Source organism: Anopheles coluzzii, chromosome 2, assembly GCF_943734685.1.
Source record: "Anopheles coluzzii chromosome 2, AcolN3, whole genome shotgun sequence".
Classification (NCBI taxonomy): Eukaryota; Metazoa; Arthropoda; class Insecta; order Diptera; family Culicidae; genus Anopheles; species Anopheles coluzzii.
The window spans coordinates 115,744,832-115,770,525 of NC_064670.1; the positions used below are offsets into that span (position 1 = coordinate 115,744,832).

The 25,694-nt window shown below is 39.9% G+C and overlaps 10 protein-coding genes across 10 annotated transcripts; 8 read left to right on the forward strand and 2 right to left on the reverse strand.

Annotated features, from left to right (window-relative positions):
- The first annotated feature begins 705 nt into the window (after window positions 1–705).
- On the forward strand, window positions 706–3,612 carry LOC120961400 (histidine-rich protein PFHRP-II-like). The gene is made up of 4 exons (XM_049611192.1): window positions 706–914; window positions 988–1,392; window positions 2,920–2,955; window positions 3,021–3,612. The coding sequence occupies exons 1-4, from the start codon at window positions 906–908 to the stop codon at window positions 3,429–3,431; spliced, it is 861 nt and encodes a 286-aa protein (XP_049467149.1). The 5' UTR covers window positions 706–905; the 3' UTR covers window positions 3,432–3,612.
- A 1,227-nt stretch (window positions 3,613–4,839) lies between these two features.
- LOC120947435 (cuticle protein 7-like) lies at window positions 4,840–5,504 on the forward strand. The gene is made up of 2 exons (XM_049605968.1): window positions 4,840–4,939; window positions 5,005–5,504. Exons 1-2 carry the CDS (start codon window positions 4,931–4,933, stop codon window positions 5,413–5,415), a joined length of 420 nt encoding a protein of 139 aa, XP_049461925.1. The 5' UTR covers window positions 4,840–4,930; the 3' UTR covers window positions 5,416–5,504.
- A 1,563-nt stretch (window positions 5,505–7,067) lies between these two features.
- LOC120961401 (cuticle protein 7-like) lies at window positions 7,068–7,564 on the forward strand. The gene is made up of 2 exons (XM_040385114.2): window positions 7,068–7,076; window positions 7,142–7,564. Exons 1-2 carry the CDS (start codon window positions 7,068–7,070, stop codon window positions 7,562–7,564), a joined length of 432 nt encoding a protein of 143 aa, XP_040241048.2.
- Window positions 7,565–9,402: 1,838 nt separating this feature from the next.
- Window positions 9,403–9,885, forward strand: LOC125906556 (cuticle protein 19-like). The gene has a single exon (XM_049605970.1). It carries the CDS (start codon window positions 9,418–9,420, stop codon window positions 9,823–9,825), a length of 408 nt encoding a protein of 135 aa, XP_049461927.1. The 5' UTR covers window positions 9,403–9,417; the 3' UTR covers window positions 9,826–9,885.
- A 1,207-nt stretch (window positions 9,886–11,092) lies between these two features.
- On the reverse strand, window positions 11,093–12,062 carry LOC125906555 (cuticle protein 7-like). Its single transcript, XM_049605967.1, has 2 exons — window positions 11,962–12,062; window positions 11,093–11,896 (listed from the first exon to the last, which is right to left on the reverse strand). Exons 1-2 carry the CDS (start codon window positions 11,968–11,970, stop codon window positions 11,474–11,476), a joined length of 432 nt encoding a protein of 143 aa, XP_049461924.1. The 5' UTR covers window positions 11,971–12,062; the 3' UTR covers window positions 11,093–11,473.
- A 1,236-nt stretch (window positions 12,063–13,298) lies between these two features.
- Window positions 13,299–16,585, reverse strand: LOC120947442 (histidine-rich glycoprotein-like). Its single transcript, XM_049611193.1, has 3 exons — window positions 16,577–16,585; window positions 16,127–16,501; window positions 13,299–13,919 (listed from the first exon to the last, which is right to left on the reverse strand). The coding sequence occupies exons 1-3, from the start codon at window positions 16,583–16,585 to the stop codon at window positions 13,470–13,472; spliced, it is 834 nt and encodes a 277-aa protein (XP_049467150.1). The 3' UTR covers window positions 13,299–13,469.
- Window positions 16,586–17,790: 1,205 nt separating this feature from the next.
- LOC120961399 (cuticle protein 19-like) lies at window positions 17,791–18,528 on the forward strand. Its single transcript, XM_040385112.2, has 2 exons — window positions 17,791–17,892; window positions 17,993–18,528. Exons 1-2 carry the CDS (start codon window positions 17,884–17,886, stop codon window positions 18,338–18,340), a joined length of 357 nt encoding a protein of 118 aa, XP_040241046.2. The 5' UTR covers window positions 17,791–17,883; the 3' UTR covers window positions 18,341–18,528.
- Window positions 18,529–20,394: 1,866 nt separating this feature from the next.
- Window positions 20,395–20,933, forward strand: LOC120947443 (cuticle protein 19-like). The gene has a single exon (XM_040362769.2). It carries the CDS (start codon window positions 20,473–20,475, stop codon window positions 20,860–20,862), a length of 390 nt encoding a protein of 129 aa, XP_040218703.2. The 5' UTR covers window positions 20,395–20,472; the 3' UTR covers window positions 20,863–20,933.
- A 1,469-nt stretch (window positions 20,934–22,402) lies between these two features.
- Window positions 22,403–22,835, forward strand: LOC120947444 (cuticle protein 19-like). The gene has a single exon (XM_040362770.2). It carries the CDS (start codon window positions 22,418–22,420, stop codon window positions 22,805–22,807), a length of 390 nt encoding a protein of 129 aa, XP_040218704.2. The 5' UTR covers window positions 22,403–22,417; the 3' UTR covers window positions 22,808–22,835.
- A 1,365-nt stretch (window positions 22,836–24,200) lies between these two features.
- On the forward strand, window positions 24,201–24,651 carry LOC120947439 (cuticle protein 19-like). The gene has a single exon (XM_040362764.2). The coding sequence runs from the start codon at window positions 24,242–24,244 to the stop codon at window positions 24,629–24,631; it is 390 nt and encodes a 129-aa protein (XP_040218698.2). The 5' UTR covers window positions 24,201–24,241; the 3' UTR covers window positions 24,632–24,651.
- The last annotated feature ends 1,043 nt before the right edge of the window (window positions 24,652–25,694 follow it).

The window sequence follows — 25,694 nt, forward strand, 5'->3', positions numbered from 1 at the left end:
GTATGAACAGTTTGAATGTTTAACAATAGTATTATTAAATAAAGAGCTTGTCGAATGATTTTATTAATCATTCTCTTCTTCTTAAATTTTCTGTGGTAGCATGTTTTTTATTCAGCAAATAAACTACTTCTTCTTCTTCTCTTTGCTCAACAACCGTTGTCGGTCAAGTCCTGCCTGTACCACTCTTCTTGTGGGCTTGGCTTTCAGTGACTTATAGATCCCCCCATAGCAGGATAGCCAGTCCTACATATGGCGGCACGGTCCATTTGGGGCTTGAACCTATGACGAGCTTGATGTTAAGTTGTACGTGTTGACGACTGTACTACGATACCGGCCCAAACAAGACCGGCGAAATAAACTACTATCAATCTAAATAACATGTTCGTTTGTCACGAGAAATTCTAATCATGAACAGAAGCACTCACGTGCTGAAATTATGAAAAAAAATCTGGTTATCATATTATACATAGAATTGGCGTGGTGTCCCTGAGCTATTGTTAAAAACTGCAATGCAAGTACATCATACATGAAAAACAACAACAAACAGAGGAAAGTTGAGAAAGGATTGGCATTAATCATTACACAACAAGCAGATGAAAAGCGAAACACGATAATAACTCATGCACGCAAATAGATCTGAAAGTGGATCATTGGAGCATTGAATCATTTTGATGCTCAAGTTCAGGCGGCAGCGCTATGTTTACACACATTCGACCATTGCAGTGGGAGTAATGAGATGATCATATGGAAAATGTATTTGAAAATAAAGACGAACAAAATGTGCATCAACAGTACAATGGTATACATATTCGCGATTCGAAACAAAGCAATCATCAGTTCATCAAGAGCTATCACAACGAGCACAAGTGCACAACACAAGCAAATAAGAAAAACAACACATCAAAATGTTCAAGGTATAACACTATAACCAGTAATACACTTAATTTCTTTAGGGAATTCTTCTAACCACATTTGGTCTATTTTCAGATCCTCGCCCTCATTGCCTGTCTGGCTATCGTCGCCTCGGCCCAGTACCATGGAGTGCCCGAGCACAAGGATTACCACGATCATCCGAAGTACAAGTTCGAGTATGGCGTAAAGGATCCCCACACCGGTGACCACAAGACCCAGTGGGAAGTGCGCGATGGTGATGTCGTCAAGGGACAGTACACGTTGCACGAGGCCGACGGTACCGAGCGCGTGGTTGACTACAAGTCGGACGGTCACAACGGATTCGAGGCTGATGTCAAGAAGGTCGGACACGCCCACCACCCGAGCCATCCGGTCCATGCTCCAGTCCATCATGCCCCAACTCACGCCCCAGTGCATGTGCCGGAGCATCATGTCCACCACGGATACTCGGGTGCCAGCTACGTCAACGTCGATAAGCACTACTAAGTGATTACCACCGGAACGCAAACGAACCAAACCAAAATGTGATTTAATAAACAAAAAGCAACAGTTGCAGTATGAACATGCAAACAACAATTGTTAATTTGACTTGAGCATTATTGTATTGTTTGGATTGTTGTCCCTAGAATCCCGCCGATCCATTGCCCAATCATTCTCCATAGTTTCAAATAATTTCCACTTTGTCGACGCACCATGGTCTTTCTTCTAATATGCACCTTCTCGTCCTACCCTTTCCATTTGCCCTCTATTACTGGTTTCATACGTCGCACAGCAAAAGGACGCAGAGATCTTCTTATACGTGGTATGCGAATTTTCTACTCCACTTTCCACTTCTTTAATTGTTACCTCTCATTATATTCCATTCGTTCCTGTATATTAAACTGTTGGGAATATGAAATTAGGAAAGACTTACGTTATTGTTGTCGAAAGATTTGAGTTACTTGGGTCCCTTATTTGATTAATTCTTTACATTCAAGCTATGTGGACAGTCTCGTGTTTGCCAATACATTATCCCGAGCTTGCAGGTAAACGCCTCTATAAAACCTTCACTTTTGAAAATGGACCTGAGTCCGCCAGAGTAGACATAACTATGTAATATATGGAGATATCACTTGCTTCGAAATGCTTGAAACATTTAAATTAAAAAAAATCTTTACTCAATCATTTTTTAAACATTTATTTTCTTGGTGACGTCTATCTTTAATTGGTTTATGAAAACCCGATGGTGTTTCCTGTTAGTAAATTGTATTTTTTACATTTAGTATGGTACTTACAGGATTGGATCTGCTCACTTGCTTTTAGCTCATTTGTATCCATTACTTGTATCACTGTCGAAAGCAGCGATTTATTGGTTGATTTGATAATGTATAATTCAAATTGAATCATTTGGTGAGTCAGCATTGATATATTTCCTTACTGTAATGATAATTGAATAGAACTGGCGAATAACGAACTTCGTTTTGAAGCGGTGAATACGATGTCAGAGTCTTTGGTAAATTTGATTGAAGAACGCTTAGGATCGTTGACTTATGAAACTATCAATTTTATTGTATAACAATTTTCTAACACTTGCTGAGACCACTTTGATATCATTTCAGGTATAATTTGCTTGTATTTTTTCTTAGTTTTATCACACCATGTCTATAAAAGAAGAAATGAAGAGCTAAATCGACATCTAAAACCATCTGCTTTAAGATACTAGTTTTATTTTAAAGCTTTTTTTATTTTAAACAAAGATATCTTCAAACAAAATGATTCATTTTCAAACGATTTAAGCCATATTACATACAATTGATTCAAAATGCAATTGTTTTTCATTTTCCTTCTTCTCCCCGTTTGTTTTAAAGTTGCGAAAAACCAAAATAATTGCAGATGGTATGTGTAATTCGAAGAAATGCATTGAAGAGAACGAGCATCAAAGAAAAAAGTCCCTGAGAGTGAGGTATAAAGCACCATCTCAGCTACTGAATATTCATCAGTTCATCTTCAGATTTCTTCTCGTAAACACATCTCAACTACCTCAAACCATTCATAATGTTCAAGGTACGAATCTACCGATCCTTTAGTGGCTTTAAGAGCTCAACTAAGCACATTTGGTCCTATTTCAGATCCTTGCACTCATTGCCTGTCTGGCTATCGTCGCCTCGGCCCAGTACCATGGAGTGCCCGAGCACAAGGATTACCACGATCATCCGAAGTACAAGTTCGAGTATGGCGTGAAGGATCCCCACACCGGAGACCACAAGACCCAGTGGGAAGTGCGCGATGGCGATGTCGTCAAGGGACAGTACACGCTGCACGAGGCCGACGGTACCGAGCGCGTGGTTGACTACAAGTCGGACGGTCACAACGGATTCGAGGCTGATGTCAAGAAGGTCGGACACGCCCACCATCCGAGCCATCCTGTCCATGCTCCAGTCCATCATGCCCCAGCTCACGCCCCAGTGCATGTGCCGGAGCATCATGTCCACCACGGATATTCGGGTGCCAGCTACGTCAACGTCGATAAGCACTACTAAGTGATTACCATCGGAACGCAAACGAACCAAACCAAAATGTGATTTAATAAACAAAAAGCAACAGTTGCAGCATGAACATGCAAACCTTAACAATTGTTAATTTATCTTGAGCATTATTGTATTGTTTGGATTGTTGTCCCTAGAACCCCGCCGATCCATTGCCCAATCATCAGCCCAATGATTAGGAAGATAGTTGGTATTAGTAATTAAAAGTCCTGTTCAGCCATCTGTCCCGACCATAGAAGCCATTGTATTTGTCACATTGTATTATTATGAAACATAATTTTTCGCATGATTATTATAATATAATTCATATAATATAATTCATGACTTGTTAGGTTCAACTGTTGGGAATATGAAATTAGGAAAGACTTACGTTATTGTTGTCGAAAGATTTGAGTTACTTGGGTCCCTTATTTGATTAATTCTTTACATTCAAGCTATGTTGACGGTCTCGTGTTTGCCAATACATTATCCAGAGCTTACAGATAAACGCTTCTATAAAACCTTCATTTTTTAAAATGGACCTGAGAGCTTGTGAACAAACTTAAGACATTTATGAGTTATGTATTTTGGTTTTATGTTGATAATATCATAGTCCACCATTGTATACATAGCTATGTAATACTAATGAAGACATCACTTACTTCGAAATACTTGACACGTTTGAAATAAAAAAAAGAATCTATATTCAATCATTTTTTTAACATTTTTAACCAAGAAAGGTGACGTCTATCATTAACCGGTTCATACTGAAATTGATTCATTCGGTGTGTCAGCATTCTTTTTCTTCTTACATATGCTAGTTTGGCCCAATATCCTCCAATGTTAGATGGTAACCATCTCTCATAATCAGAGGCTTGCCGTACTCTTAATTATCGTTCGTCTACTCAGAGTCATATCGACTTCGTTTTGATTTTTGTAATGGTCGTCACATCGCCTTGTTTTGCGAGCATTATTCTCACCAAATCTCTCAAATGAACCTTACGCTCTAGATTGCGCTTTCCCTTTTCTATTCGTTGCTAGGGCGAACTTTGACTTGTTTCTCTATTTCTTGGATTTGGTGCAATGTACTTCTTTGAATTTGTTTGTATTTTATCTAAGTATTAACACACCATGTCTATAAAAGAAGAGATGGATAGCTAAATCGTTATCGACAACCATCTACAACAAGCTAGTAGTTTTTTTAAAGAACAACGATATCTTCAAACAAAATGATTCATTTTCAAACGGTTCAAGCTATAGTACATACAATTTAATCAACATGCAATTGTTTTTTTCATTTTCCTTCTTCTCCCCGTTTGTTTGAATGTTGCGATAAACCAAAATAATTGCAAATGGTATGTGTAATTCGAAGAAATGCATTGAAGAGAACGAGCATCAAAGAAAAAAGTCCCTGAGAGTGAGGTATAAAGCATCATCTCAGCTACTGAATATTCATCAGTTCATCTTCAGATTTCTTCTTGTAAACACATCTCAACTACCTCAAACCATTCATAATGTTCAAGGTACGAATCTACCGATCCTTTGGTAGCTTAACGAGCTCAACTAAGCATCTTTGGTTCTTTTTCAGATCCTTGCCCTCATTGCCTGTCTGGCTATCGTCGCCTCGGCCCAGTACCATGGAGTGCCCGAGCACAAGGATTACCACGATCATCCGAAGTACAAGTTCGAGTATGGCGTGAAGGATCCTCACACCGGAGACCACAAGACCCAGTGGGAAGTGCGCGATGGCGATGTCGTCAAGGGACAGTACACGCTGCACGAGGCCGACGGTACCGAGCGCGTGGTTGACTACAAGTCGGACGGTCACAACGGATTCGAGGCTGATGTCAAGAAGGTCGGACACGCCCACCACCCGAGCCATCCGGTCCATGCTCCAGTCCATCATGCCCCAACTCACGCGCCAGTGCATGTGCCGGAGCATCATGTCCACCACGGATACTCTGGCGCCAGCTACGTTAACGTCGATAAGCACTACTAAGTGATTACCATCGGAACGCAAACGAACCAAACCAAAATGTTATTTAATAAACAAAAAGCAACGCAGTATGAACATGCAATCCTTAACAATTGTTTATTTGATTTGAACATTATGTCGCACAATCCTTACACATAATCCATGATTTGGTACAATTAACTGTTGAACATATGTAATCGAGAAAGAATAACGATAATGCTGTTGAAAGTTTTTAGTGTTTTGATCACTTTTATGATTCTTTTGTTACATTTAAGGTCCTTCGTCTGCTAATTCATTATGCCAGTTTCAATGGTGCACGCCGTTAAAATTTCCTAATCAATCAACTTATGCTAATGAAGTTGTGGGCGGTTTTAAAGAAACGAATGGGCTAGGTCAACGATTGGCAAACTTTGCCACCGAAAGAGCCATATGCTACAAAAATGTTCGTAGAGTTTGATGTAAAGAGCCAAATAGATTAATCGACAGCAAAACTGAGTGAAAGTTTTAAATATTGTATGAACGCTTTAGAGCCGCTATCTCAAAATCAAAGATCTGCATACGGCTCGCGAGCTGTACTATGCCCATCGCTGGGATAAGAAGTTCAGTTTGAACGTGGTTTGCCCGCCGCAGATGATAAAAACAAGTAGGTGCCTTTACTTACGACAATCGTTTGTATTGCAACGATTGTAGCATCAAACACGTACGAAGAATAAAGAACTCTTAATATATCTTTTATGAAAATATTTGTTCTGTTGACGCATATCATTCATAACTTATTTTTTGTTTTTGTTTTGTCTGAGCTCAGCAAATTCATTAAGGTCCTTCTTTCTTTTCTTTTCTTTTTAATAATTCAATTCATTACTACTCATTATATGGGTCATTATCGAGGTCTCACATTGCGGTTCATACTATAGTTACGAATATCTACATTAAGCAAGCAAAAAATAACAAGTGAAGCTTTGTATTGAAATGTGGCATTCTATATAGTCAGCTTATTATCTTGAATTAAATCGGATTTTTGATGGTTACTTTATAAAAAAGCAGCTAATTTCTACGATCTAACGAAAACATCCCTTTCATTGTAAAACAAGTGCACTGCGCTTCGAAAGAACAATTAATAAAGTATTTAACACGTCTTATATGATGCTTTGTGAAACTGTTGTTTTGGATAAAAACTGCTAATATTCCTAGGCCCTTGAGTTGATATTGAAGAATTTTGTTATCATTTGTCAAAAAGTGACTGTATATTTCCATACACTTTGGAACCGACTTTTACCTTGAAAGCTGTCTCAATACAACAATAACGATGAAAAAGCAATGTCCTTAAACATAAATATATATGCTCTACTACCAACTACTACATTTCAAGTCAGACAACCATTATCTTCACACCAAAATATTTCATTCTCATACAAATTCAGCTTTTGTGCAAACAGTTTCATCAAACATTTTTTTTTACATTTTCCTTCAGCTTCTCGTTTGTTTGAAGGTGCGAAAAATCAAAATAATTGCAGATGGTATGTGAAATTCGAAGAAATGTGTTGAAGAGAACGAGCACCAAAGAAAAACTTCGCAGTGTGTCAGGTATAAAGCACCATCTCAGCTACTGAATATTCATCAGTTCATCTTCAGATTTCTTCTTGTAAACACATCTCAACTACCTCAAACCATTCATAATGTTCAAGGTACGAATCTACCGATCCTTTGGTAGCTTAACGGGCTCAACTAAGCACATTTGGTCCTATTTCAGATCCTTGCCCTCATTGCCTGTCTGGCTATCGTCGCCTCGGCCCAGTACCATGGAGTGCCCGAGCACAAGGATTACCACGATCATCCGAAGTACAAGTTCGAGTATGGCGTGAAGGATCCCCACACCGGTGACCACAAGACCCAGTGGGAAGTGCGCGATGGTGATGTCGTCAAGGGACAGTACACGCTGCACGAGGCCGACGGTACCGAGCGCGTGGTTGACTACAAGTCGGACGGTCACAACGGATTCGAGGCTGATGTCAAAAAGGTCGGACACGCTCACCACCCGAGCCATCCGGTCCATGCTCCAGTGCATGCTCCAGTCCATCATGCCCCAGCTCACGCCCCAGTGCATGTGCCGGAGCATCATGTCCACCACGGATACTCGGGCGCTAGCTACGTTAACGTCGATAAGCACTATTGAGTTATCGCGTAATCGGTAGAACGCAATTCAATCAATTGTGATAGAACGAAAATAAAGTATGAAACTAAAAATCGTTGCTTATTTCATTGTTTACTTATGCCACACCATTTCAATGCTTACTTTTTGTTGTTATTTTGATTAATTCATCAATCCAGCCAGTATACAAATGATGGTTGTTTGTAAATAATTCAACCAGAAAAGACTATTCCTTTGAAAAATGATATAAATTAAATTCTTCTTCTTCTTTTGGCAAAACAACCGATGCCGGTCAAGGTCTGCCTGAACCACCCATTAGTGAAGTGGGCTTGGCTTTCAGTGACTTTTTGTTACCGTAGCAGGATAGTCAGTCCTACGTGTGGGGTCACGATCTATACGTGGCTTGAACCCATGACGGGCATGTTGTTAAGTCGTTCGAGTTGACGACTGTACCAAATTGCTCTTCTCAAGCTCAAGTTAAATTGCTTTTCTATTGTATAATCTCTATGACCTCTCTATCTATCGCTATTTTATGATACCTTGAATGTGAATGTGAAAATGATTTTGAAAAATTGCCATGTTCAATAAATTCAAAGAGTCGGTTTAGGTTTCAAACTGAAAAAGTATTTATTTTAAATTGAACTCTTTTAGTTGCAAGTAAACATCAAATATTTTAAAACAAATCAACGAAATAAAACAGAAATTTGTAATCTTTGTTCCATAAGACGTACCAAGTTGCCTGTTTAGCATAACAGAGAAGATTTTTAATTAACAGCAGCTTATTTTTTTGGGTAGCGGTTGTTTAGACTCTGTTTTTAGTGTTTGATTTGCCACAGGAGTTATAACAGTGACATTTGCTAACATTGATATGATTTGCTTATTTTCCATTGTTTTTGTTGTGACGTCCGGAAGAATAGTTGTGGTGTTAATAGAAGGAACTTCTTTCACAAATCTGTAAATGATGAAAAAATTCATACTGTCTTATTTTTACGACGTAACTTTTACCAGTGTTTTGACTCTTACTCAACAACACCTGCAGTGATATTTGTTTCGTCGAGAGTGTTGGGTTGTTTGACACTATTGTCCTCAAGTTCTTCCCAGTGAATCTTGTGGCCACTGGTGGGGAAAACTTTGGTGCCATATTCGTACTCGTATTTTGAATGATCGGTGTGTTCCATTGATTCGTAATCCTCGTAATCGCCCGCTAAGGCGATGGTGGCTAAACAAAAAATCAGAAGAAGATCCTTGTATGCAAAACAAAATCTAGATATAGTTTTTCATGTCACTTAAACTTGTCTCAGAAAACATATACCTTGAACATTACGATATATTGACGGAAGCTGTCCTCACGCTATGATACAGAACAATAAACTCTTGAGTGATACAAAGCTGGAAGCTTTTATATACCAACAAGCCATGGTCACTTCATGTCATTTTCTAATGTTTTGCTGCTTTAATACGTCACTGACACTAAGGTCTTCTTTGTTGCTGTGCTATGAACGATCATACACGCTGGAACAACAAATTGATTGTAGAACATCATTAGAATTTATTTTGCGCATTATTATTCAGTATCGAAACATAATTTACAGACCATTGAGTGAAAACAAACCAATTCTTTCATTTTCTCTACAATATTTGCTGTGTGTGTTGTAATTATAAAAAAAAGCAAATGCAGCTGCAATGAGAAATTGGAGAAAATGCCTTGAAGAGAAAATGCATCAACGAAAATGTCCCTGAAGATTGAGTATAAAGCACCATCTCTGCTACTGGGTATTCATCAGTTCATCTTCAGATTTCTTCTTGTAAACATCCCTGCTAGTTCAAAACAATCATAATGTTCAAGGTACGTTATATGCAAGGTTTGTGTTCTGGTAATGTATTCATTTTTTTTCTATCATAAGGTACTTGCCCTCATTGCCTGCTTGGCCGTGGTCGCCTCAGCCCAATACTACGGATCCGCATACGAGCACAAGGAACATCACGATCACCCGAAGTACAAGTTCGAGTATGGCGTGAAGGATCCCCACACCGGTGACCACAAGACCCAGTGGGAAGTGCGCGATGGCGATGTCGTCAAGGGACAGTACACGCTGCATGAGGCCGACGGAACCGAGCGCGTGGTTGACTACAAGTCGGACGGTCACAATGGTTTCGAAGCCAACGTGAAGAACGTTGGTCATGCTCATCACCCGCAGGTGTACGGAGGACATTCTTCCCACGGACATCACGACTACGGCCATGGATCGGGATCCAGCTACACGAATCTGGACAAACATTACTAAATCCTGGAAATTCGAAATGCAATTGTTGGAAATTGTTACAAAAATATAAAGCACTTTGAAAAGCACACTTATGTTTTAATTGTTCACCTGTTTGTTTCCTCCGATCGAATATGTAAAGCGGTTCTAGATAAACTTCGCATGTAACATTAAATACTCATCCGGAGCTAGATTGTTCAAAATGCGAGCTTTTGACATAAGGGAGGTACGCTTTAGCGTATCATACAGCACTGATAGCATTAGCTCAACTTATGATGTCATTTTTTTACCTAGCTCTACATGATGTGTAAATCTTTCTTATCCCATCAATAATTCTAATCTATTCTAATGGTAAACTCCTCTTTCTTCTCCATGTTGACTAGCATGTTCACATGACGCGTAAAACACAATTGTGTAGTTTAGGAAGCGTCTATTTATTATACAAAAAAAATTCACTAATAATGGGTTGCCATTACAGCAATGATAAAACTCAGATATATAAACGGAATTAAGTTTCATTGCTTTATTACAATATATACAAATACAAATACAAATTGCTAAATTTTTATACAATCTAACAAATACTTAAATAAAACATTGAACGAACAACGTATTTCAAACATGGGATTTACAGTGGCAAACGCCACAGTAATAAAAAAACCCATTTGAATCATAACTAATAACATAACTGGTTGAAACAAACATGCATATTTGGAATGCTCCGGTACTTCAATTAATCGGTAGGTACAAACAACCTACCATAAGTATATGGTTAGTCTATTATGCGCGATTTGTGGAAAATCAGGAAAAGGTAGGTAAAAACAGTGAATGTATGAATTTTGCTAAATACGTTTTACAAACTTATTACGAAAAACCGAAATTTGGGTCGTACCATAACTATATATACACTTCGATTTTTTTTTATTGTACTTACTAATGCTTTTAAACCGGTCTCGTGTTACAGTCGTCAACTTGTACGACTTAACAACATGCCCGTCATGGGTTCCACCCCCAAATGGACCGTTCCGCCATACGTAGGATAGACTAACCTGCAATAGGGAGTAATCCAAAAGTCATAGAAAGCCAAACCCACAAGTGGTACCGGCAGACCTTTACCGACAACGGTTGTTGAGCCAAAAGCAGAAGAATGCAGTTAAAAATCGTCCAAAAAACATATTTTAAACAGGTTCTTCAGAAATACATTTTTGACAAATTTTTTAAAGAATTTTTATATCTTGTTTTAAGATGTTTTGAGTTTTATAAGGTCAATTATCAAAATGTAATTTTGCGCTCTGCAATGGGATGGGATCCGAAGCCCCCCGAGGGATAATACTGGCTCTCCCATCCAATGGCGATCCAGGTGGGAGGTGAGTATCCCAGGAAACTGGGTGCCTGGATGTAGGGGGAAGGGAGGCAACCCGACGCTAAACAAAACGGTCACGTGGGTGCGGGGCCAGTCACCCAGTCTCATGTAATGTTTTTTGGACAATCCTGTTGGTTTCAAGATCAAGATGTTGTTTAAGTCAACGTGACTTTTTATTTCACCTGCATTATATAATGAATGCGCATGCATTCAACTGTTCTATTCAGTATTCCTCTTGCAAATTGAATTTGTAAAATTTGTATCGCAATCATATTAAGCAGTATTCTGAAGGTAAAATAACATATTCTATTAGTAGTGCGTATCGACGTTAACGTAGCTGGCACCCGAGTATCCGTGGTGGACATGATGATCCGGCACATGCACTGGGGCGTGAGCTGGGGCATGATGGACTGGAGCATGCACTGGAGCATGGACCGGATGGCTCGGGTGGTGAGCGTGTCCGACCTTCTTGACATCAGCCTCGAATCCGTTGTGACCGTCCGACTTGTAGTCAACCACGCGCTCAGTACCGTCGGCCTCGTGCAGCGTGTACTGTCCCTTGACGACATCACCATCGCGCACTTCCCACTGGGTCTTGTGGTCTCCGGTGTGAGGATCCTTCACGCCATACTCGAACTTGTACTTGGGATGATCGTGGTAATCCTTGTGCTCGGGCACTCCATGGTACTGGGCCGAGGCGACGATAGCCAGACAGGCAATGAGGGCAAGGATCTGAAAAAGAACCAAAGATGCTTAGTTGAGCTCGTTAAGCTACCAAAGGATCGGTAGATTCGTACCTTGAACATTATGAATGGTTTGAGGTAGTTGAGATGTGTTTACAAGAAGAAATCTGAAGATGAACTGATGAATATTCAGTAGCTGAGATGATGCTTTATACCTCACTCTCAGGGACTTTTTTCTTTGATGCTCGTTCTCTTCAATGCATTTCTTCGAATTACACATACCATTTGCAATTATTTTGGTTTATCGCAACATTCAAACAAACGGGGAGAAGAAGGAAAATGAAAAAAACAATTGCATGTTGATTAAATTGTATGTACTATAGCTTGAACCGTTTGAAAATGAATCATTTTGTTTGAAGATATCGTTGTTCTTTAAAAAAACTACTAGCTTGTTGTAGATGGTTGTCGATAACGATTTAGCTATCCATCTCTTCTTTTATAGACATGGTGTGTTAATACTTAGATAAAATACAAACAAATTCAAAGAAGTACATTGCACCAAATCCAAGAAATAGAGAAACAAGTCAAAGTTCGCCCTAGCAACGAATAGAAAAGGGAAAGCGCAATCTAGAGCGTAAGGTTCATTTGAGAGATTTGGTGAGAATAATGCTCGCAAAACAAGGCGATGTGACGACCATTACAAAAATCAAAACGAAGTCGATATGACTCTGAGTAGACGAACGATAATTAAGAGTACGGCAAGCCTCTGATTATGAGAGATGGTTACCATCTAACATTGGAGGATATTGGGCCAAACTAGCATATGTAAGAAGAAAAAGAATGCTGACACACCGAATGAATCAATTTCAGTATGAACCGGTTAATGATAGACGTCACCTTTCTTGGTTAAAAATGTTAAAAAAATGATTGAATATAGATTCTTTTTTTTATTTCAAACGTGTCAAGTATTTCGAAGTAAGTGATGTCTTCATTAGTATTACATAGCTATGTATACAATGGTGGACTATGATATTATCAACATAAAACCAAAATACATAACTCATAAATGTCTTAAGTTTGTTCACAAGCTCTCAGGTCCATTTTAAAAAATGAAGGTTTTATAGAAGCGTTTATCTGTAAGCTCTGGATAATGTATTGGCAAACACGAGACCGTCAACATAGCTTGAATGTAAAGAATTAATCAAATAAGGGACCCAAGTAACTCAAATCTTTCCACAACAATAACGTAAGTCTTTCCTAATTTCATATTCCCAACAGTTGAACCTAACAAGTCATGAATTATATTATATGAATTATATTATAATAATCATGCGAAAAATTATGTTTCATAATAATACAATGTGACAAATACAATGGCTTCTATGGTCGGGACAGATGGCTGAACAGGACTTTTAATTACTAATACCAACTATCTTCCTAATCATTGGGCTGATGATTGGGCAATGGATCGGCGGGGTTCTAGGGACAACAATCCAAACAATACAATAATGCTCAAGATAAATTAACAATTGTTAAGGTTTGCATGTTCATGCTGCAACTGTTGCTTTTTGTTTATTAAATCACATTTTGGTTTGGTTCGTTTGCGTTCCGATGGTAATCACTTAGTAGTGCTTATCGACGTTGACGTAGCTGGCACCCGAATATCCGTGGTGGACATGATGCTCCGGCACATGCACTGGGGCGTGAGCTGGGGCATGATGGACTGGAGCATGGACAGGATGGCTCGGATGGTGGGCGTGTCCGACCTTCTTGACATCAGCCTCGAATCCGTTGTGACCGTCCGACTTGTAGTCAACCACGCGCTCGGTACCGTCGGCCTCGTGCAGCGTGTACTGTCCCTTGACGACATCGCCATCGCGCACTTCCCACTGGGTCTTGTGGTCACCGGTGTGGGGATCCTTCACGCCATACTCGAACTTGTACTTGGGATGATCGTGGTAATCCTTGTGCTCGGGCTCTCCATGGTACTGGGCCGAGGCCACGATAGCCAGACAGGCAATGAGGGCAAGGATCTGAAATAGGACCAAATATGCTGAGTTAAGCTCGTTAAGCTACCAAAGGATCGGTAGATTCGTACCTTGAACATTATGAATGGTTTGAGGTAGTTGAGATGTGTCTACAAGAAGAAATCTGAAGATGAACTGATGAATTTCTTGTTGCTGAAGAGCAAATTTATACCCCTTTCACATGGTTGTTTTGAAAGACATTCCATGAAGTTACACCCATGGACAATTATTTCGCATTTTCTCATTCTTGTAGTTTCGTTGAATTTGTGAGTTTATTGTAATGATCTGTTTCTTAAGGTATACGTGTGGGTGAAAACACAATTAAAGCATTAGCTGAGTTATAATGTTGAAAGATCGTGGCACGCAGTGGATAATGGACATATTCGCTGGCGTCTCTAAGGCTTGACCCTATACAGTATGAAATACAGGAGAGACTATTTTTGTTTGAAAAAAAACAGGACCGTGACTGGCAACGATTATGACGATATCCAACGAATTGTGTGCATTGATAATGGAATATGGTATCGGGTATCGGCATCCAAGTAACAATTGATGCAGATGCATTCACTCGTTTCAATCGATTGCGCGCATCAAGCAGTGCAATAATTTCTTTGATTTCGCATACAAACAACAAACTGATGCTTTTTGTGATAATGTCCATGAGAAACAGGTATAAAACTGCTCTTCAGCTACAAGAAATTCATCAGTTCATCTTCAGATTTCTTCTTGTAAACACATCTCAACTACCTCAAACCATTCATAATGTTCAAGGTACGAATCTACCGATCCTTTGGTAGCTTAACGAGCTTAACTCAGCATATTTGGTCCTATTTCAGATCCTTGCCCTCATTGCCTGTCTGGCTATCGTGGCCTCGGCCCAGTACCATGGAGTGCCCGAGCACAAGGATTACCACGATCATCCCAAGTACAAGTTCGAGTATGGCGTAAAGGATCCCCACACCGGTGACCACAAGACCCAGTGGGAAGTGCGCGATGGTGATGTCGTCAAGGGACAGTACACGTTGCACGAGGCCGACGGTACCGAGCGCGTGGTTGACTACAAGTCGGACGGTCACAACGGATTCGAGGCTGATGTCAAGAAGGTCGGACACGCCCACCACCCGAGCCATCCGGTCCATGCTCCAGTCCATCATGCCCCAACTCACGCCCCAGTGCATGTGCCGGAGCATCATGTCCACCACGGATACTCGGGTGCCAGCTACGTTAACGTCGATAAGCACTATTAAATGAACAACAGGAGATTCTCAATAAACAGCAATTTGTAAATTAAAATGTTTTATGAAGTAAACTAAATGATGAAAATTAGCCGATGGAACTTCAATCAACAAATTACTGAACGTTCAACACTTGGCCAAAAGACAATAGATTCTCAAAGCTGTGAGTATAATATATGCTATTATTCATGTATAACATTTCTTGTTTATGCTTATTAACTGCTCTTTATGATTGTGATTATTTGAAATTAACATTTTTTTATGTCAGATTTTGTTATGGTTATCTAATAATCTAGATTTTTGTTTTTTTTTAATGAAACAAATAGAAATTTCTGCCGTACTAGAATTAATACCGCTTCTATTTTTCTTTTGGCATAGTCACCTTCCTGGTCGTGCCGGCTAATACTGGTCTTCCTCTAATTGTGTTTGGTATAACGAACAACGCGGTCATTCCAGCCGGGTGGTCTGTCCTTTCTACAAAAGAACGTTCTATACGGGACTTGAACCCATGACAGGTATATTGTTAGATCGTGCAAATTGATAACTGTTCCACAGGACCGCCTTATAGGCCTTGGAGTCTTCTGCTCAGCTGATTAGTCGGTCATTGAAACGTTAAGACGGGTTGAGTTTCATTTTCGTCCAGCCTTCTAGTAGCTGGCGCATCTATCCGATTAACCAAATTGACAACACAAATAACATTAATACTTGTAAAACATATTTGATGGAAGGGTTCAAATAATACCATTACTAGGTCATTTTGAGGCAATATTCTAAACAACCGACGTAAAGAATAGCTTTCGGGTATTTGAAGGTGTTCCAAAGTATGTATATTTGTATATTTCCAACTTTGACTTGATTTAAAAACTGATTATTAAAATTATTTTAAACCCTCTACAGTAGAACCCAAACAGAAACTAATTTAAAAACAATTTCAAATTCAAAATCATTATTTTATTCTTTTTTTTTTCATTCGTTCATCCAGCATGTTTTTCGGCATCAGGTACTTTAGATTTAGTAATGTTTGTCCAGATTCGTGTAGCTGGATCCCGATCCATGGCCGTAGTCGTGATGTCCGTGGGATGAATGTCCTCCGTAAACCTGCGGGTGATGAGCATGACCAACGTTCTTCACGTTGGCTTCGAAACCATTGTGACCGTCCGACTTGTAGTCAACCACGCGCTCGGTACCGTCGGCCTCGTGCAGCGTGTACTGTCCCTTGACGACATCGCCATCGCGCACTTCCCACTGGGTCTTGTGGTCACCGGTGTGGGGATCCTTCACGCCATACTCGAACTTGTACTTCGGGTGATCGTGATGTTCCTTGTGCTCGTATGCGGATCCGTAGTATTGGGCTGAGGCGACCACGGCCAAGCAGGCAATGAGAGCAAGTACCTAATATTATTATAAAGAAATAATTTAATTAATAAAATATGGGACTCTGAGCCATTGAACTTCAAAACTACATACCTTAAACATTTTGAACGTGAGGTGAAGTGTATGTTCAACGAATGCTAACAGAAACTGAACTGATGACTCTGTGAACGCCAAAGAGCTTCTTTATACCTGATTGCCAGGGTCATCCAATATAAAATTGAAAATCATAATGTTTGTCTTAAAGAATGGGTGTTATACACAAGAATACAATTTCTTTTACACCTTCCAATGAACACCTTGGACAAACAATAAGTGTGCGACAGTGGGTATGTGGGTGTGTGGCCAATTTACATTCACCTTACCCTCGCAAGGAGATCATCTTTCGGCATCACACACATGAGCAAACCGATGCACCATTTCAAAATTGCCCAAATCTACCCACCCAGACGGTAGAATGACATTATCCATGCTGCAAGAAATGGCAGCGTGGAGGTTTCCAATTTTCCAATGATTATTTGCTTGCACCCACATCACATCAGTTCAGAAGGCTCCGTGCCCTCGGTGGGTGGGTAGTGGAGGTGTCAAACGGCTCATGACTCTCGGTCCCATAATTCTACCCATGTCAGCTCGGGCTGTCAGATCAAAATGGATCACAAAATAATTGCTCCCCGTGCACATTACTGATTGAATTTAATGGCATTATGTGCAATCGACGTGAATGCCGCACGGTGACTGTGTGCGGGCAATAGAAATGCTTGCGGGGACACGGATGGTTACAGTGCGATGGTTGAACAGTGAAAACAAACTGGCAAAGAACATAACACGGCAGCCAGTGCGGGCTGTGCATACATTTCCCACAGGGCATCTCTTTCGCGCAAAGCACTGCACTGTACGTAGCCGAGGCGGACCGAAAACTTCGCAGAAACTCCGGGTACACCCCCTTAGTGTTGTGGTGTGTGAGTGTGTGTGCTTTTTTTTCTTTCGATGCGTGTGGAGAAAATCTGGGCCATGCTTGGCCTCCGCTGACCAGCCGGAGCTGTCATCGTGTACCAGAAGCAGCAACAACCCGATCGCATGTTCACTCGGACCATCCTCCTTCGGTGTGGGCCGCAACCGTTTGACGTACCGGTGCTCAAACCATACCCCTTCTACCGACAGCACCACACTGCACTGATGTTATAACAATCGAGTTATGCTGCACATACGTTTCGGGGTGGCTTTGGTTTCGCGCTAGCTCGCTTGAAGCTTCCCCATTTTGAACACGAAAGCCCCGGTTTGGAGTAGAGGGAAGGCGAGTCGTCACCCGGCATATAAATAGGCAGGCGCGTGCTGCAGAAAGGTATCAGTTTCACATCAGCTTTCACATCGTCAACATTCAAAGCAGCAAATTAGCAGCAAAAATGCTCAAAGTAAGTTTGCACAATCCGAACAGCACTGTTCTACATCTGCAGGCCCTTCTGGACTGTTCCCGAATCTATTTACTCATATCGATCCCTATCCTTGTTGCAGATCATCGCTCTCGTTGCCTGTCTGGCTGTGGTTGCTTCCGCCCAGTACTACGGAGGAGAACACGGTCTCAGCGGATACGCTCATCATCACGAGGAGCCCAAGGACTACTACGCGTACCCGAAGTACAAGTTCGAGTACGGTGTGAAGGATCCCCACACCGGCGACCACAAGAGCCAGTGGGAAGTGCGTGATGGCGATGTCGTCAAGGGACAGTACTCGCTGCATGAGGCTGACGGTACCGAACGCGTCGTCGAGTACAAGTCGGACAAGCACAGCGGTTTCGAAGCCGTCGTGAAGAAGGTCGGCCATGCCCATCACCCGCAGGTGTACGGTGGACACCACTACTAGGAACCTTTACTGCCGTGCTCCTTCGTTCTACGAAGGAGGTTTAGTCCAAATGTCCTGTCCGCTGCATCTGGCCTACGTTAGAGCTGGAGCATTTTTTCCTAACCCCGAATGTGATATCTAAACTGAGCTCAACTCAAACCTCAACAAGCCTAAAAAATACCCAGAAATAAAGTACTGAAACTATTGAATATGATTGTTTCCATTTACTTCAAAATATTCAATATCAAAGCCAGACTCACAAAGTAAGTTAAACAACTTAAACTTTCAAAAAAGCATGGTCCATAATGGAAAGTATGCTTTAATATACAGACTGTATATTAAAACAAACTATAAGAAAACCTATTTATGCTGCTTACTTAGTTCGTTCCTTCATAGATTATCAAAGATTCTTAGAACTCATTTTCACTTCCATTATGTTTCTGAAGTGTTAAAAATAATCACAATGCTTCTGAAGTGTTTGATGTCGTATACTGCAGTCTTTTTCCGAGTTACGCAATGCGAGTCACGCAAATTCGACCTACGCAAATTTTAAATTTTAACAGTTCATGTATCCTATCGGTACGATTTCTTCCTACAATTGTCAAATGCAAAATAAAATTACTTTTGTCTAAAAATTTAAAATCGTCAGAAAGTCAAAACTAACGTAATTATCTACACAAATTGTATGAAATAAGTAATCAGTTGCATTAAAATACTAGATTTTATCAACATATCCATTTACCAACTATAATTTGGCTGAAAACGTGATATTTGATATACATGAAAGTTACGCAAATATTTCAGGAACTCGTATTATTCCCATAACTCAAGGAATTTCTGTTCTTTTTGATATCAGCAGCAACATACAGACATTTGTCAAATTTCCAAAAATGGTTATTGAAAACATCAACTTATGCAAACTATCGTACTCGTCAGTTCAGCGTCAAAATAACTAGGTCGATGTGTGGCTTGAACCAAAGGCGTATATGTATTAATCCATATGACTTAACGACTGCACCATTCGACTGGCTCGGTTTTAATTTCTTTTTTATGTTAATCCTTAATCCAGCATTTTAAAAATCCCGCTAGTTGACCATTTTTTCACAACTTCTGATAATGATTGCCTTTAAAGAACAAACAGTATGTTTTACCTTCATTAGAGTACTTATCAAGTCATGTATTATGCTTATGGCATAATATTTATCCTGTCGCTACGTAAATATGTGCTCTTTTTACGAGGCATGAGCACACTACTTATATGTTCTTTAGTCGTGCAAATTGACGACTGTGCTACCCCCTGTGTAAATTAATTGTGGACTTATGGATTGTTTTAATGCATCCCCATGATTCAATTTTCTGCTACATCTTCTACCCTCTCAACGTTATATCATAGAATGACAAACATTAACTCAAGTCAACGTACAACACACCTCCGTTTGCAAATTGAACTGGAAGAAACGTTCGATCCAATATTCATGCCGTCTTTCTTAGCCTCGAGCACAAATCCAAGTACGCTATCGATCGTCAACACATGCAAAGCGCATAACCGACAGGGAATCGTAAACAAAACAACAACATAAAAATCATAACACTTCTTCTCATTTGCTAGGAATGCATGTGTCAAGAGTGAGATTGCTTACATAAAAGCTAACAACACACACACACACACACGCTCACCTCCATGCAGTTACGTTGGCTCACCAAAAGTGTTTTTTCCCCATTTAAACTTCTACAAGTGCTGTCAACGGCGTCCAGAAGCTTTCACAGAAGAGGTTTCTTTGCGGACAAGTAATGCAAGAGAAACATGGAAACACATATTCCGTAAACAAATGCGTCTTAGGTAAAATACTTTGAAATCAATCCGATAAACTTTAAAAGTCATACAGAAATTAAGATATCAATTTAAAACATATTTCGCAAAAGAAAAGCTAAGTGCCTAACATTGATTCCCTCTCTCGGTCGTGCTTGAGGGAAAATTCATCTCAAGGTTACGAAAAATGTAAGAGCGAATGTAACACGCACACAACCGAAGAAGCGGGTTAGTGGATTGTTGGTCACTATTTAAGCCAAGCGGAACACCGATAGAGGCACAGTAGCACGTTAACCGTATCCAACGCAGCAAGTGATCGAAAGAAAAACCAAAGCGAAATAAAATGATGAAGATCACGATCGCCGCCCTCGCCCTGCTGGCCGTCGCCGTTGCTGCTTACGAGCATGAGGACTATCATTCGCATCCCAGCTACAAGTTCGAGTATGGCGTAAAGGATCCTCACACCGGAGACCACAAGAGCCAGTGGGAACATCGCGACGGAGATGTCGTCAAGGGACAGTACACTCTGGATGAAGCCGACGGAACCAAGCGAGTGGTTGAGTACTCGTCCGATAAGCACAACGGCTTCCAGGCTCATGTCAAGCGAGTGGGTCATGCTGACCATCCGGCCGTCTATGGACACCATGAGGCTGGACACTCGTACAGCCATGGACACGGCCATGGACATGGCAGCAGCTACGCCAACGGCAACCTGTACCAGCATCATCATTGATAGCTATCTGTGATAGTTCCGTTTCAGTTCCTGTAAATACGAATGAATAAAGTTACCTTTTCAGTTATAAATTTGCGTATTTTGTTTGCTACAATCAATCTACATTTTATAGGAGCACTTAGACATTTTCATCATAAACTTTCTTTGGTTTGATAGTCTGTGCTTTCTTTACCCAAGCGATATCGGAAATGTATATTTTTGCAGCGCGTTATAAATATTGTTTTTGGTATAGAATAATTTACCGATTATAGTTTACTTCACTTTTGTTTGACTAAGGATTCATAAATGATTACCATCATCAATGAAAATGATGCCGAGAAATATTTCAATTGTTTCTCAAATATGATTGCTGACAGGCCTTAAAATCGGTTTTGCCACTTATGTTTAAATTGCATTTTATGTAAGAAAAATTTCTAATGACTTTTCTAATGACTGCCATAACTGCCACTAGTTTAAATTTTTTAAAGAATCAGAGAAGCAATAAAAAGAACTCAATAAATCTGTATTCTTAAATCGAAACCTGATTTCTAAAAATCCTTCATTAAGCAAACTAATGATCAATTTTTAAATAAAAAAAACCAAATCGCTATGATGACAATAAACTGATATATTATTTATTTAAAAATATCTTCCACTACGTGTGATTTTTATATTACAAGGAGTGCGAATAGTTAGAGAAAAATAAATACTGGTGAAACTTATATTGGTATCGCTAGGCTGGATGACTTCATTATGTATTGGAACCAAACAAACAAAATACTAGCAAAACGGCAGGTCCATTCCTTCAAAATACCATAATGAATGAATTTGCATAACTAAAACAACTTCGTATTCAATATTAATGCATGAATTGAAATATTATACACTCATTAAAAGTAATTCTATTCAAATCGTTCCTGCTCCAAGAACACAAATAAACAATATGTACGAATACACTATTCAAAAATAAATCAACATCTTATCACGCTTAATATGTTGTTCAAATGTATTTTATTCATGATTTATATATAATTAAACAAACATAACTGAACAATCTTTGAACATAATGATTGTCAGGTAATTTTAAACAAATTTGTCAGTCTAGTAATTGGTATCATTTTATATGTGTGGGAGTTTAACGCTCCCATCACATCCATTTACCTCATTGAGCGTAGTTTTTTTAACACTAACTTCAACAATTAAACACAACAATCGATAGGAATTTCAAAAGATCCATGTCTGCATTATATGTTCTTGTAGATGAGCTTTAATTTTAATGTTATTTAGCGAATCAAACAAACTAAACTACCAAAGGTAGACTTCGTCAAACAAATTCATTTTACAAATTTATTACAAAAGATCCCAAAAATACAATTCAAGAATTTCCATACAGCCTTGCAAGGTCATGCAATAACTTACCAAACATAAACAAACGAAAGGAAACCACACATTCATGCATAAACTCGCTTCGCTTCGTATTTAAGCCCTCATACCCAACTCAAACGCCATCAGTCCACCGCCAGCCACAGCTAGATCAACATCCAACCAATCCACAATCCAAAGAAACCTTCCCAAAATGATGAAGATCACGATCGCCGCCCTCGCACTGCTGGCCGTAGCCGTTGCTGCTTACGAACATGAGGACTATCATTCGCATCCCAGCTACAAGTTCGAGTATGGCGTAAAGGATCCTCACACCGGAGACCACAAAAGCCAGTGGGAACATCGGGATGGAGATGTCGTCAAGGGAGCATACACTCTGGATGAAGCCGACGGAACCAAGCGAGTGGTTGAGTACTCGTCCGATAAGCACAACGGCTTCCAGGCTCACGTCAAGCGAGTGGGTCATGCTGACCATCCGGCCGTCTATGGACACCATGAGGCTGGACACTCGTACAGCCATGAACACGGTCATGGACATGGCAGCAGCTACGCCAACGGCAACCTGTACCAGCATCATCACTAAGCAGCATTTGTGGTAGCTCGGAATTTGTTCCTGTGATTGAAAGACAAATAAAATTGAGGCTGATATGTTAGCTTGATGATACTCAACAAATCTCTGTTGTTTTACTTTGCATGACCATTAGGATTTTTGCTCATTGTTTTCGTTAATATATCTGGTGTATCTTGTTTGGTTATTGTATCGATAGGACAACTTTTTACTTTATTTTTAAATCGTACATTTCCTTCTGTTTATTAACTTTCCACAATTTGGTGTATTGTGATCAAACTCGCGCTGATCACGCGGGTCTTTGACCACCGCTTGAGGAAGTTCAGTCTTTTTGTGACATAGATCAAACTTATGCGAAACATTTTAAAGAGTGAACTGGTTGAAACCGGCGATTTGATCATGCATGCTGTTGAATTGAGAAGATGAATATATTTGTAGGATGCGTATGCTGACAGTCCGAACGAATTTGATTTCCTAAAAAATGTCCTACGCGGACATACCGGCCTATACAGGCTTTCGAGATTGAATTCATTACCACGCAGTCGGATAGTCAATCCTTGCTACGGGGGGACGGTCCTTTCTAGGCTTGAACCCATCACGGGCATGTTATTGAGTAGTTCGAGTTGACAACTGTACCATAGGAACACCACTGATCATATTAGCTTCGTCTATCTTAACAGAAATAACAATGTGTAATTCGGTAAGCTTAATCAATCCAACTGTTCCGGATTAAACCCAATTAATAGATTTACTTCTTTCCAAAAGATTGTTAAACAAAATATTCAAAATGACCTAGTTAATTGGTATGTTGTTTTATGGACTAACCGTTTTCAACATCGATTATTACTGGAGTGTTAGAGTGTGTTGATTTTAGCTTTTTATTTGTACTTATCATTTGACAAAAACAGGTAGTTTAATTAGACCTACATGTAGAAGCATCTGTATCATAAATGGCAACGAACAGTGATTGAAGATTGAATTTGTGTTCATCACATGTTATGTTTCATTATATTGCTTAATTGATTTTTTAAATTTTAGGCCATTATTATAATATCATTTCATATGAAAAAGAAATGAATAAATTTTGGTAAGGCAGAACACGGAAATAACACATAAGCGAAAGATTACGTAAAACTTATACAAAATCAAAAGTATTCATATGTCCGTTACCTAGGAACAATGTAAGGATTTGAAAATTAAAGCTGAATGTTCACGTATGAAACTGCGACCATTTTCTAAGGCGTGAAAGTCATTCCATGCTACGCCCACATGCAAGGTCATGCAATAGCTTGCCAAACATAAACAAACGAAAGGAAATCACACATTCATGCCCAACTCGTTTCACTTCGTATTTAAGCCCTCATACCCAACTCAAACGCCATCAGTTAACCGCCAGCCACAGCTCGATAAACATCCAACCAATCCACAAACCAAAGAAACCTTCCCAAAATGATGAAGATCACGATCGCCGCCCTCGCCCTGTTGGCCGTCGCCGTTGCTGCTTACGAACATGAGGACTATCATTCGCATCCCAGCTACAAGTTCGAGTATGGCGTAAAGGATCCTCACACCGGAGACCACAAGAGCCAGTGGGAACATCGCGACGGAGATGTCGTCAAGGGAGCGTACACTCTGGATGAAGCCGACGGAACCAAGCGAGTGGTTGAGTACTCGTCCGACAAGCACAACGGCTTCCAGGCTCACGTCAAGCGAGTGGGTCATGCTCACCACCCGGAAGTGTATGGACACCATGAGGCTGGACACTCGTACAGCCATGGACACGGTCATGGACATGGTAGCAGCTACGCCAACGGCAACCTGTACCAGCATCATCACTAAGCAGCATTTGTGGTAGCTCGGAATTTGTTCCTGTGATTGAAAGACAAATAAAATTGAGGCTGATATGTTAGCTTGATGATACTCAACAAATCTCTGTTGTTTTACTTTGCATGACCATTAGGATTTTTGCTCATTGTTTTCGTTAATATATCTGGTGTATCTTGTTTGGTTATTGTATCGATAGGACAACTTTTTACTTTATTTTTAAATCGTACATTTCCTTCTGTTTATTAACTTTCCACAATTTGGTGTATTGTGATCAAACTCGCGCTGATCACGCGGGTCTTTGACCACCGCTTGAGGAAGTTCAGTCTTTTTGTGACATAGATCAAACTTATGCGAAACATTTTAAAGAGTGAACTGGTTGAAACCGGCGATTTGATCATGCATGCTGTTGAATTGAGAAGATGAATATATTTGTAGGATGCGTATGCTGACAGTCCGAACGAATTTGATTTCCTAAAAAATGTCCTACGCGGACATACCGGCCTATACAGGCTTTCGAGATTGAATTCATTACCACGCAGTCGGATAGTCAATCCTTGCTACGGGGGGACGGTCCTTTCTAGGCTTGAACCCATCACGGGCATGTTATTGAGTAGTTCGAGTTGACAACTGTACCATAGGAACACCACTGATCATATTAGCTTCGTCTATCTTAACAGAAATAACAATGTGTAATTCGGTAAGCTTAATCAATCCAACTGTTCCGGATTAAACCCAATTAATAGATTTACTTCTTTCCAAAAGATTGTTAAACAAAATATTCAAAATGACCTAGTTAATTGGTATGTTGTTTTATGGACTAACCGTTTTCAACATCGATTATTACTGGAGTGTTAGAGTGTGTTGATTTTAGCTTTTTATTTGTACTTATCATTTGACAAAAACAGGTAGTTTAATTAGACCTACATGTAGAAGCATCTGTATCATAAATGGCAACGAACAGTGATTGAAGATTGAATTTGTGTTCATCACATGTTATGTTTCATTATATTGCTTAATTGATTTTTTAAATTTTAGGTGATTATTATAATATCATTTCATATGAAAAAGAAATGAA

Excerpts from the sequence above, each read along its gene's own strand:
- LOC120947442 (XM_049611193.1), bottom strand. Across the intron at positions 13,920-16,126 it reads ACACGAATCTGGACAAACAT|CTTAACGAGCTTAACTCAGC; the intron begins TACTAAATCTAA and ends ATCCTTTGGTAG.
- LOC120961400 (XM_049611192.1), top strand. Across the intron at positions 1,393-2,919 it reads ACGTCAACGTCGATAAGCAC|CATCTCAACTACCTCAAACC; the intron begins TACTAAGTGATT and ends TTCTCGTAAACA. Across the intron at positions 2,956-3,020 it reads AACCATTCATAATGTTCAAG|ATCCTTGCACTCATTGCCTG; the intron begins GTACGAATCTAC and ends GTCCTATTTCAG.
- LOC125906556 (XM_049605970.1), top strand. The coding sequence starts at position 9,418 with ATGTATTCATTTTTTTTCTATCATAAGGTACTTGCCCTCATTGCCTGC.
- LOC120947443 (XM_040362769.2), top strand. The coding sequence starts at position 20,473 with ATGATGAAGATCACGATCGCCGCCCTCGCCCTGCTGGCCGTCGCCGTT.
- LOC120947439 (XM_040362764.2), top strand. The coding sequence starts at position 24,242 with ATGATGAAGATCACGATCGCCGCCCTCGCCCTGTTGGCCGTCGCCGTT.
- LOC120947444 (XM_040362770.2), top strand. The coding sequence starts at position 22,418 with ATGATGAAGATCACGATCGCCGCCCTCGCACTGCTGGCCGTAGCCGTT.